The sequence below is a fragment of the Prionailurus viverrinus genome, chromosome D4, assembly GCF_022837055.1.
Source record: "Prionailurus viverrinus isolate Anna chromosome D4, UM_Priviv_1.0, whole genome shotgun sequence".
NCBI classification, from domain to species: Eukaryota; Metazoa; Chordata; class Mammalia; order Carnivora; family Felidae; genus Prionailurus; species Prionailurus viverrinus.
Window position 1 is genome coordinate 94,748,039 of NC_062573.1, and position 12,390 is coordinate 94,760,428.

Below are 12,390 nucleotides of genomic sequence, written 5' to 3' on the forward strand. Positions count from 1 at the left end.
GGAGTGCTCCCCTGCTGCAGAAACCCCACGTGCTTGCCATCTTGGCTGAGCATGTGGCCTGCTTGTGCACCTGTCCATGTCCATGTGTGTGTGCTGGAGCTCGCACCTGTGCACATTCCTCTGTGTGTCTGACACAGTCCTGCCCTCACCATCTAGCACATCCCGACTGTCAACATCATCTCTGTTCCGGGGTGAGCTTGACTTGGGCTTTCCCTGAGGAGGGCAAGTTCAGGACGTTTCTGCAGTCAGTATGGGTGTGTGCAAATATGCCACAGTGCTTCCGACAGGTGTCAGGTGCCCTGCTACCCTCCTCTGTTCTCTGGGAGGAGTGCTCCAGGGGGAGGCAGGCCTATTCAGTGTGTCTGCCTTAGCTTCTGCTCAGACTTCCTCTTCTCCGGGCCCAGGCCTGGGCCGTGGTGTTGCCTGGGGGTATAGACGCCTACCCTGCTCTGGCTGCTGCCTCCTGAGGACCTGGAAGTCCCACTGGCCTGCTCATTCCTGTTGTCCACCAGGGCCAACACTGGGCTTTGCCATCTAGGAGTGGCTGGAGAATGACTGCTCCTGGCCCCAGGCTGGGCTTCCGGCGGGCGGTGGGGTCAGGGGGATCCCCTGCATCCACAGAACATATCTTGGTGTCAGGATTTCTGGGACCACATGAAATGGGGGTGCCCAGCAGCGTTGGTGGTCTGGGCACCAGCTGTGTTGGTGCAGGGGTGAGCTTGAGCTTGAAGTTCTCGCCGCCTCTTCGGGTCGCGCTGTGGGTGAGAACACACCAAGGAAGCGATGTCCTCAGGGCCCTGTCTCCATGCAGAGACACCCTGTGAGATGTTGGACCAACTGCCCTTATTCAGGAATCGTCTTTCCCTGGGAGGTGGAGCAGGTGGAGGCCTGTGTTAGGCTGTGGGGGCATTTCCTGGACTGGCCCTCCTTCCTTTACATTCCCACAAATGTATTACAGTATTACATTCTTTTCAAAGTGGAAATAAACTCTATGAAGTCTGTTTGTAGAACACCTGTCCTCTCTGCCCAGAGGGCTGTAAACCAGGATGGAGCCTGCGGCTTGAAGAAGGACCTCGATAGGGGTGTTCTGTGGTAGATGGAGCTTCGCCTCCTCTCTGGGGCCTGAAGCTTGAAGACCTCTTCGCTGTGGTGGGAAATCTGCAGGCAGCTAACAGGGGTTTTAATTTTTGCCATTTTGGGGCCTCTAGGATAAGATTTAGGGATGTTTTGGGCCACAGTGGGAACACTAGCTTCCATGGAAGCCAGGTGGGCCTGGGGTTGGGTTTGGGGGAAATAACAGTGGTCTCAGCAGTGTAAGTGGAGGACGTGGAGGCCTCGGTTTCCCTCCACGGGCTCATGGGCTCAGCCCGGAGCTTTTCATCTAGATCCTAGAAGCCGAGCATGTTGGTTTTGCCCAGTGACGTGGGGTCGGGGCCAGAGGGTCTGCCCAGAAGTCCACTCCCCTTCCCACGGAGGGGGCAGAGGCAGGGCAGGATATCTACACCTGTGTCAGAGAGCCATGGGGGTCCTTCCCACAAACTTGGTGGGGGAGGGGATACCATCAGGCATTGTAAGTGGCTGCCATGTGTTGGGGGACACAAGGAGGGACTTCTCACAGCCACGGCTAGGGACAGGTAGACAGATGTGATCCGACGGGTCCTGGTAGGAAAGCTCAGAGGCTGTGAGGTAGCTATGCCTGACCCTCGCCCGGTGACAGTTCCTGTGGGTGATGCTGAGCCAGGACCTAGGCTCAGGGTGCAGAGTCCTGCCCCTTGACCTTGTCCACAGTTGTGGGGCAGAGGCTGGCTTTGTTCAGGCGAGACAGGTGCCCCTGAGGTGTGGGGGCAGCGGGTGGGAGGAAAGGAGGGCTGGGCTTGCGTTTTGGCAGAGCCAAGTCCAAGACACCGTGGGACACGTGTGCAGGCAGCAGCTGGGTCCTTGTGGCTTGAGCTCGTGTATGGCGTCGGGGTGCAGGCGCAGGGCTGGGATCACCAGCTGTGAGCACCCTGGGACTGGCCCACGGCAAGAGGGTGCTGAGGCAGGAATCCTGTGGAACACGGCCCGGAGCAGCAGGTACAGGCCGCCAGAGGGCTTGCGTGGGATTGGTGCTCGCTGCTGGAGCCTGGATGGGTTGTGCTCACGCAGGGGCTGCTGCCTGGCCCACCGGTTCAGAGGGCAGCAAGGACTCCTAGACCATGGAAGGAAGAGCTCCAAGGCCAGCTGCACACCTCTGTCTGTTCAAACAGGATGAAGAGGAGATGGAAGAAGCAGCCAATCAGAAGCTTGCTCTGCAAAAGGCCAAAGAAGTGGCCGAAGTGAGCCCCATGTCTGCCGCAAACATCTCTATTGCTGCTGCGTAAGGCTCTTGGGGGTGGACTGCAGGGTGGTGGGGGCTGCTGCAGAGTCTCTTGGCTGGGCCCCCAGCAGGGCACTCCTTCCGGGGGCTTCCTTGGAGCACCTTGTGTTGGCTGGGGCTTTTGGGGACACAGCCTCCCCCAGGAGCTGTGATGAGAGGGAACGGCTCCCTTCCTGCAGGAATCTGTGAGCAGAGGGTTCATCAGGAAGAGCCTCCATGGCTTCTCCCAGTTTGAGTTGGAGCAAGGTGTGACGATGCATGGTCCTCCCATCATGGGTGGGATCGGCTCTGATTAGCCCCTTGAGAGTCTTGGGTGGCTCCAGAGCTCCTAGCTGGGGCGAAGACTGTGAGTCAGGGGTAAGGTATTGATATATCTATTTTATAATTTTCTTAAAGTTTGTTCATTTAGAGAGAGAGAGAGAGAGAGAGAGAGAGAGAGAGAGAGAGAGAGCAGGGAGGGAGAGAGAATCCCAACCGGGCTCCGTGAACTCATGAACCGTGAGATCACGACCTGAGCTGAAACTGAGTCAGATGTTTAACCAACTGAGCCACCCAGTCGCCCCTCCATACGTCTGTTTTCTGCACAGCTTTTTAGGAATGTATTTTGTGAACCGAAAGATTCTAGGTGGTATTTCAGCAGCCCAAGAGACTTAATGCAGTTTCCTAAATTGTCTTTGAGGTTTCTGTGTTGGGACAGAGGTCAAGGGGAAGCCTTGCTGATGAGAAAAGGTGAAGGCGGGGTTGAAGCTTCCTTGGGGAGGCTGGTCATCCCGAGGTTCAGCTGAGCTTGAAGGAACATTGCAGAACCACATCTGGAGGTCTTAGGGCCTTCAGAGTTGGGACAGCCTAGGGCCAAAGGCTGCAGTGTGCTGAGGGAGGTCACCGCCGGGGAAAGAGAGGGATGGGAAGGGGGAAGGAAGGTCTGGCCTGCTGTCAGCGTGGCCATGAGAGAGCACAGAGAAGCTCTGTCTTTGTGGGGAGCTCGCTCTCTGAGCCAGGCTGAATCTGTCTGGAGCTGCTGGCTTGTCTTCAGTGCCACCCTACCCCCCCCCCCCCCCCCCCCCCACCAAACACCTCCCATTTCCCATGTGGACCCACCTGGTGGGCACCAGGAACAGCCTCAGGTACATCTGTGGTGACACATGCATCTGGGCTGCTGAGTGTATGTGCCGGCATGTGGATGTGTTTGCTGGGAGTGTGGGTGTGCGGGTGTGCGGGAACGCGTGCGTCTGCTTGTGCGTGAGTGTGTATCATAGCAGCCCCGTTCTTGTTCAGCAGTCCCAAGAGTGACGACCTGTTTTCTAGGAAGGCCTTTGCAGAGGACCTGCCCCTAAGCCAAGCAGGAAGCACTGGCCTCTGGGGGAGAAGAAGCCAGAGGAGATCACAGGCCCCTGGGGGGCCCAGGCAGGGGTGCAGGGGGCCTGCGGGGAGCCAGGCAAGACACAGCAGTCATTTCTCAGACAGCTGCTGGGGTGCTCAGGGTTTAGTTGCCTCTGTTTTGTTGTTTGGCTGGTTCAGTGACTTGGTCGGCTTGGTCCTGGGCTTGCTTTGAGGAGGTTGTGGTGACCTGGCAGACGGCCCCTTCTCCTGAGCTTTGTAAACTACTGGTGGTCTGCCTTAGCAAGGGCGGCAGATGAGCCTTTGACTTCTTCATGGGCCTTGTGGGTTTCAGTTCAGCGTTTGCCCTCTCTGCTCGCTCTGGAGGTGAGTGCGCTGTCCCGTGGGCCTGATGCCTGTCAGAGCTGCCTCTTCCCTGGGGGCATGTGGCAGGGCACCCGTTCCCATCAGGGCCGAGATCTCAGAGAGGCAGGTGCCGGGGCCCTCAGCACCACCACACAGAGCATGTCAGGCCACCAAGAAAGGTCTGGATGCTCTTCCTCTGCCCCTGTCCTCATCTGGGGATACTGCTATGTAAGAACAAGGCTGCAGACTGGTAACCCCAGGCCAGGGTATAACACCGGCTGCTGGCCCCATCTCCACTGTGGTTGCTTCTTTTCTCCTGGGCGGGGTTCCTGGGGTTGCACAGGTATTCTGCCTCACAGCAGGTCCTGAGCTCCGTGTCACCTTGGTCAGCCAGGCACGTGTGTCCCCCTGCTTGGGCTGTAGGTCCCGCGGGTTCTCCTGGGATGTGGCTTTGGGTTGCTGTCCTCTGCAGCATGTCCTGGTCTGCTGTTGCTGGACACGGCGGTCGGTCTGACGTGATCACTGAAGATCCCACACACTGGGCGGGGTCTGAACTCCCGGGTGTGTGAATGTCTGCTCTCCTCTTTGTGTGGAGACCACTGAGCCCTGGAAGCTGTGGCTCAGAGCCCCGGTGTCTGTCTGTCCTCTGTCGGCTGGCCCCCCTCCCAACTGTTTCTGTTCTCCTGGTGAGTTGTGTTGGGTAGACAGGCAATGCCTGCTTCTTCCCCACTGCTGGGGTGGGGTTAGAGTGAAGCGCCCGAGTGACACTCGCTGTGACACTCCCTGCAGCCATGCCGTGTGGTCTGTGCAGGGGGAGGACTGGTCCAGATGTTCTCTGTGACGCCTCGATGCTGGGTGGCCCTTCATGTCCTTGGTGTTTGAGAGGCTCTCCTGGGCCTTGTGCAGCCTCACACAGAGCCTGAGGGGAGAGGGTTCCACGCCTCCTCAGAGGGGCGTCCCTGTCCCTTGGAGTTGGGCTGCAGCCCCAGGTGACAGCCACTTCAGGCCCCTGGGAGGGAAGGGACGGTAAGGGTGACATGGCCCTCCTGGTTCTCTGTACTTTGTCATCCTTCTCCTCACCTGGACTTCTGAATGCTGGTATACACACTCACTCACACAGTTCACTTACCTCATCGGAGTCACAGCCCCCTGACGCTCACTGTCATGCCTGTTCGTGCTCATACGTGTTCATACTCACCTGGTTGGTCACTCACACGTGTTCACACTCACATATGCACACATGCTCACTCATAACCCCACACTCATTCACACACTCTCGTATACTCACACACCATCCACGCACTCACGTTCAGTCATACACTGATTTGCACACTCACACACACACGTTTGCACCCAGGACCTGCAGGCGAGTGAGTTGCTCTGGGCTCCTCACAAATGTGTGTAGACTCGGCCTTGAGAAGGAGTTGCTGGGAAGCCACCTGGGGAACTGCCTTAAAGGGGAATGATTGTGGAGATCTTTGGTTTCTCTCCGTTGGTTTTGGAAAAGCTTCCAGAAAGTCCCTGGGAAATGGCTGGAGGTATACCCAAAGGAAGTGGGTTGGTCATGTAGCCTGTTAGCCCCTTGGAAGGGTCGTGGTGAGTTGGAGGCATGTGGTTTAGAGCCTGGGGAGCCGATGGGGTCAGGTGGGCTGGGACAGAGCCAGGTGGTCAGGCAGCAGGGCCCAGGTGAAGCAGCAAAGGGCAGGTGTCCCGTGCTGGCTGGCTTTGCTCCCATCTTGAAGGCAAGGCGAATGCCTAGGTCATCCCACCACAGCCCCGTGGGCGTGGGACACCAAGAGGCAGGGGAGGGCCATTTGGAACTTCGGACAAGTGGTGCTGGCTCTCTCCAAGCCGGCTGCCCTTCTAGGGGCCTAGTGTGCTGGGCCGTAGCGGATGGGCAGCAGGACCCCGGCTTCTCTTCTTCCAGCCGTGGTGGGTGTGCTGTGTTCTTTTTTAGCGCTACTTTTCTGCTGGATGCTCTTTCTTTCTCAACTTCTCTTTTCCCCCGAGGTCTCGGCCGGTGCCCATTCTGATGGAAGCGTCCCTGGCCTCCTGCCCAGATTTACACTGCAGCCTGCGCCCTGACCTGACGTGGCTTAAACATGTTCTTGTCCTTTAGAGCCCTCTCTGGTTTTCTCACTTTTGTTTGTTTTGTCTTTTGCATGTGCAGTTTTGTAAAGCACACGCGAGGTGCTGCATCTCACAGCTCATCTGTCTCCAGCGTAAACTCACCGTGAGTCGCTCTGCTACGATCCCCGTCTGTGGCTTCGTGACAGCTACATGCGAACACCTCCCTCCACCCCTAACTGCTTTTCCACCTCGAATCACTTGCTTCAGGGGCAGCTCCGGGAAAGCCTTCTGCAGCTGGCGGGGGACAGTGGGCATGCTTCCCGACGTCCCTGAGTCCTGTTCACGGGCATCAGCCTCTCTGAGCTCGGCCCCTCTCCTCTCCCTCCTGGTCGTCTTGTCTGCTGTCTGTCCATGTGCTGTCTCTCTGGTGTCTTCAGCACCTTCGCTTCTCCTGAGGTGACCACCGCTGGGCACCAATGGGTGCTGTCTCCTTACGGTTCCCGTGACGGAGAGCGTTCATTAGGACTCACAGAGGACATTCACGGGGTCCTCCTTCCCCATTCCTTTTTCACTTGGGAGGGGGTGTATCTGTGACCCTTAGGAAGTTGTGCCAGCAAGATCAGAGTTGCTGTCTCATGTTAGATCAGCCAGAGCCTGAGATAGAGCCATAGAAACCTCAGTGTGGCCCTCCTGGAGGTGACGCCAGTCTGGCGGGGTAAGTTGTCCTGGGAGGCTTGCCCCCAGGGGCTTCCTCCCAAGGGTCAGACCAACCCCTGCAGGTGAGAAGTCCCCGGAGTGCCTGGGTGTAGTCAGTAGGTGGCCGGGTGCCTGCTTTGTGTTCTGGTGCTGTGGGAGCCCTTGCCGTCACTGAGACACCTGCCCCCTACTCAGCCAGCACAGAGCCAGGTTCAGCTTGCCCGCAAGCACTTGGAGCTGCTGGCTGTTGGGGCCTGATGTCTCACAGGGTAAGAAAGCTGGATCCTGGATGAGTGATTCACAGGGTGGAGTAAAATGTGCACATAGGTATTGATGGTGTCACAGTCGGGGCTGCTTCACGTTACCAGCGGCTGTGGGTAACTGGCTCTCTCAGCCCAGAGACTTCAAAGCAGGGCCATACCAGTGAGGCTTCTTTTTGGGTCCTACAGGCATCTGCAGTGCCTGGGTCAGGTGTGGCCGAATAGGGCTATACCAGCAAGCTGGGGTCGAGACATCACGGGAGCAGCTCCCCCATGTGACTCCTCAAAGAGCCTTTTTAGACAAGAGCTTTGCCTGGATCATTGTCACCTGTGTGTCAGACGGTTGGCCTGGCTCTCGCTCTCATGTTCTTGCCACTTGTGAAGTCGGTGGAGAGGTGCAGAGAGACCAGTGGTGGCCAGACTGAGCAAGGACAGGGCAGCAGCCAGGTGGGTGCAGGCTGACTCAGACACCAACAGGGAGGAGAGGCCTGGCACGCGGACTCAGAGACACATCCAGAGAGGAAGTCAGCAGCATCACCGGTAGGTGGTTGCAGACAGTTTCAGGCGGCGCTAGGGCCCAGAGAGGCAGAGAGACCCAGCAGGAGCAGGGCCCCAGAGGGGCCACGTGACACACGTGTTCAGTGTCTTGCTCCCCTGGGAAGTTATGAGAGGAGAGGAGTCTGCCAGCCCCGTGGCACCCTCCAGTCTCGCGGGTTAGCTGGTTGCTGGCAGAGGAGGAGCTGCAGCCCAGGGTGGGCCTGAGGGCACAGCCATGTCATCACAGGCTCATCCTCACCGGAGCTCCCGGCCACTCCGAGTCGGAACGTTGTTCCCACTGTCTCTACTGCCTGTCTGTCCTGACAGAACTCACCTCCCCGCCCCTCACCGTCTTGGGCTGTGTCTAACACTAACCCTGCTGCTGCTGTGCTGTCAGCCCTCGTGGGCTCTTATGTCTGAGGAGTGACCCTCAAGGCTGTCATCCCTTTCACGTGGTTCAGCATTGTTCAGAGTTGGGTCCTTTGTGTCGGTGCCAGCCTGGGATGGGGTAGGTCCCCTGTGGCTTTAGTCTGAAGCCAGAGAAACAGAGGGTGGTCGTGTTGCAAGGCGTCCCCAGGAGTAGGGCTGCATGGCTTTGGTGTGTCAGAGGAGGCCCATCAGGGCCTGGGGTGGCAGTTGAAGCTGTGGGGTAGCAGATGGCCAGAGAGGCTAACAGTTGTCCACCCTGTGTTGCCCTGGCCTGTCTGCCACGTCTCCCGGGTGAGGCACAGACAGTGTACTCTTCTGCCTTCACACTTTTGAGGCACTGCCCTGGAAATGGCTCCCCACGCTGGAGCCCGGACCTCACTTCGAAGGGACAGGGTTAAGCATCATATGCTTTGTGCAGGCCAGCTGCAGGGACTGGGCTTCCCCCACCCGGCCACCTCTGTCTTTGCAGGTCAGCATGGTGCTCAGTGGCCCAGGGCCCTGGAGCTGGTGGCAGGGTTGGCCTGGGGCCCCTCAGGCTGTCACTCTAGGCTGTGGTGTCAGTATAGTTGGGGTCTGGCCAAGGCCTCATATCTTTAGATACCTTTTCTTCTGTGTTGCCTTTGCATGCATCTGATCCTGGCTCCGTCAATGGCTCACCGTGGGGCCCTCTGTGAGTCACAGCCTCTAGGCTCAGTGTCTTCATCTGTGAAATGGGGACAAGAGCAGCACCTAATTCCTAAAGGTGGTTTTGGGGGTCGGATGAGGTGGGCATTGCAGCCGGTAGCACAGTGTGGCCCTTGAACAATACAGGTGCCACAGCCGGCATTGTTCTTACGCTGCCGCCACCACCACCACCGTGGTGGGTCCAGAAACCTCCAGAGGCTGAAGGAGGAGAGTCTGGCCTCAGCAGAGGTTTCTGCTTGGCTCAGGTGGGACTGGAGTCGCCTGCATTGGAACCCTTATTCAGCAAAGACCCCAGAATGCAAAGGGCTTCCCATGTATCCTGGGCTGTGGAGCCCCACATGTAACCATGTGGGTGAGGCTGGAGGGTGGTCGAGGCCTTTGGTAGCCTGTGCAGTGGGGGCTGAGTCTGGAGCACAGGCCATTCCTGGTGCTGGAGGGCTCCTCTCTGTGCCGGTGGATGAAGGGGGCTCCCTGTGGAGCCAGGAGAAAGGAGGGCATTGAGGACCATGGGAGGAAGCATCTCCAGGCCTCGACCTGAGTGCTGGGCTCCTGGGAGCAAATGGCCGCTGAGCCCAGTGGCAGCTGCCCAGATGGGGCTGACCACCTTAGGGAGCAGTCACAGCTTTACTCTTCGCTCCTGTTAGGGCCAGCTGCCCCTGGGCAGCTCTGCTGTATGCTTCAGCGAGGCCCGTGCCCCAGGGCTGCTGCAGGTGGCTCCCTGCCTCCTGCCTCTTCCTCAGTCCTGCCCCATTTGGACGCTGCCCCCCACCTCTCCCCATTTTGGTCTTCCTGGCCAGCAGCCCACCTGCCCTGGAAGCCTGTCTGCCGCCTCATGCTGGTTCTTATCATTCCCACTGCCCTGCATCCCGTGGCCAAGGGCCCCTGTGCACCTGCTCAAGGGTGGCTTTGAGCCCCCACCTGGGACTCCCCCCCCCCCCCCCCGTCAGTCTTTGGGCTCACGATGGGGCGAGGCCAGCGCTGAATTCTTGTTACCCTGGGTATCCCCCACCTGCTCTGCACCGACTGCCAGGGGTCTTGAGGGCTCCTGCCACTCCTCCTCCCTGCGTCCACTCTGCCATCCCTCCATTGCTGCGACCATCTGTGGCTTCCCCTGCGAGGCAGAGAGGTGGCGGGGGCGGGGCGGACGCTCACTGCCGGTCTCCCCACAGCAGGCCGCAGAACTCGGCCAAAGCACGCTCGGTCTGGGAGCAGAGGGCCAGCCAGCTGCGGCTGCAGAACCTGCGGGCCAGCTGCGAGGCGCTGTACAGCGAGATGGACCCCGAGGAGCGGCTGCGCTACGCCACCACGCGCCACCTGCGGCCGGACATGAAGACGCACCTGGACCGGCCGCTCGTGGTGGAGCTGGGCCGCGACGGGCCGCGGGGCCCCCCGGGGGGCAAGGCCCGGCCCGAGGGCGCAGAGGCCGGCGAGGGCACGGACCCACCCCGCAGGCACCACCGGCACCGCGACAAGGCCCCGGCAGCGGCCCCGGGGGCGGCGGCGGAGCAGGATAGGGCAGACGCCCCGAAGGCCGAGGGCGGGGAGTCCGGGGCCCGGGAGGAGCGGGCGCGGCCGCACCGCAGCCGCAGCAAGGAGGCCCGGAGCGAGCGCGGCCGCGGCCCGGGCCCCGAGGGCGGCCGGCGCCACCACCGGCGCGGCTCCCCGGAGGAGGCGGCCGAGCGGGAGCCCCGGCGCCACCGCGCCCACCGGCACGCACCCGACCAGGGCAAGGAGGGCGCCGCGCCCGGGACCAAGGGAGAGCGGCGAGCGCGCCACCGCGGCGGCCCCCGGGCCGGCCCCCGGGAGGCCGGCAGCGGCGAGGAGCCGGCGCGGCGGCACCGGGCCCGGCACAAGGCGCTGCCCACGCACGAGGACGCGGAGAAGGAGGGCGAGGTCGAGGACAGGGATAAAGAGAAGGAGCTCAGGAACCATCAGCCCAAGTGAGGGAGTGCGCGTGGCGGAGGCGGGGCCCTGTCGAGGGGCGAGGGGCTGCCGGTGGCGCAGGGTTCAGGGGTGCGGGGCTGTCCCTGTTCAGGTTGGCCGTCCCGCCTTCCGTCTCAGCCTCTCTCTCTGCGGTGGGGACAACCCTGCCCTGTTGGGGCGTCGTGTAAAATCCTTAAAACCGTGTGGGGATCAGGTTTGCTTGGTGCGTGTCCATCGTTATTCTAAGGCTCGCAGGAGAGAGAGGGTGTAGGACGAAATCGTTGGGACTGGTTTGGGACACGTTGGCTTGGGAAGATTGGAGAGAGCCTGAGGGAGGCCCGAGGAGGCCACTGGGGGCTAAATGGTAGGAAGGAATAGGGCCAGGCTGGGTGGCCATGACAGAAAGGGCCTCCCAGCTCTCCACACCAGCTGGCTCGCCTGCTCCCTGGCAGGGACAGGCCATGACTCTGAGTCTGTGAGAAAGCTGGGGTGACAGGAGGCCCCAGGCTGAGGCCAGCACTCTTGGGCGCCTGCCCGACAGCTGGAAGCCCCTGCTCAGGTCTAGAGTCTGTGTTTGTGTGCAGAGTTCTGTGTGGGGCCTTTGGTCTGGAGGGGCCGCAGGTGGAGTAGCTTAGAGAAACACCCTCTTCTGGGCTTCTTCATTCTGCACATAGTTCCCTTTTATATACATAGTGTGATGCCAGCCATGCCTGGTCGTGTGCCAGGGACAGACAGGTTGAGTCGGCCCCATTTTTACTTTTCAGACCTGAAAACACAGAAATGTACAAAGTGATGAAAACCATATGAAATGTCAGAGTAGCAGAGGAAGTGGTCAGGGATTTATCTGATTTGCATCGGGGCATAAGGAGCTGGATTTTGCAGACTGACTAGGAGTTTAGGGCTGCATCAGAGTCTGATGTGCATTCTTGGTTGCAGGGAGCCACGCTGTGACCTGGAGGCCAGTGAGATGATGGGTGTGGGCCCTGTACATGCACTGCCCAGCACCTGCCTACAGAAGGTGGAGGAACAGCCAGAAGATGCAGACAATCAGCGGAATGTCACACGGATGGGCAGTCAACCCTCGGACCTGAGTGCCACTGTGCATATCCCGGTGATGCTGACCGGCCCTCCTGGGGAGACCACGGTTGTTCCCAGTGAGTATCTCCCCGTATCAGCGGGGCAGGGCCCACCTTATGCAGGCGCAGTTTGCTCTTCCCTGTTCCCCTCTCTCCATGGCAGCCGCTTGGGGACAGAGCATGCCTGTGTGAGCCTGTCTACACCAGCTCGAGACAAAGTCCTTTGTGGTCAGCATCTGTGCCTTGATGTCTCTTTGTTTCCAGTGCCCCAGAGGAGCACTGTTGCTATCACATGCCACTTAAACTCTATTCTCCTCCCTTCCAAAAATATTTGCAAGTTACCAGCTCAGCGCCAGGCATGGTGTTAGAGTGCTGGGGATAGCCGGGGGGGGGGAGTGGAACTGTGGGGCTTACGGTCTCATCAGGAGAGCAGACCTCAGGATGGTCCCAGCTCTTCATAGTTGTGTGAAAGCTGCTAAGGACCATGTCCCCAGACTTGATGGGGGCTGAGAACTACTGGGTGAGAAGGAGGAAGTTGTCGGGGTGCTGGTATTCCTACCGACTTACTTTGCCCTATGATCCCTGCACTAAGATCCCCATAGGCCTTTGCCTCAGCCCCTTTTTTCTTCCCCCCACTCACTCACTCACTTACTCACACGTGAGTGTGAGCCTGATT

General features: G+C 59.6%; 1 protein-coding gene across 7 annotated transcripts in view; it reads left to right on the forward strand.

Annotated features, from left to right (window-relative positions):
* CACNA1B (calcium voltage-gated channel subunit alpha1 B) overlaps positions 1-12,390 on the forward strand; it is a 189,844-nt gene that overhangs the window by 89,729 nt on the left and 87,725 nt on the right. For 5 of the 7 annotated variants that reach the window (XM_047830852.1, XM_047830851.1, XM_047830850.1 and 2 more), the window contains 3 exons: positions 2,247-2,356; positions 9,885-10,655; positions 11,575-11,792. In XM_047830852.1, the coding sequence (XP_047686808.1) occupies positions 2,247-2,356; positions 9,885-10,655; positions 11,575-11,792 (1,099 nt within the window). The remainder of the gene's footprint in view (positions 1-2,246; positions 2,357-9,884; positions 10,656-11,574; positions 11,793-12,390) is intronic. The other 2 variants (XM_047830855.1, XM_047830849.1) reach the window with 1 other exon arrangement.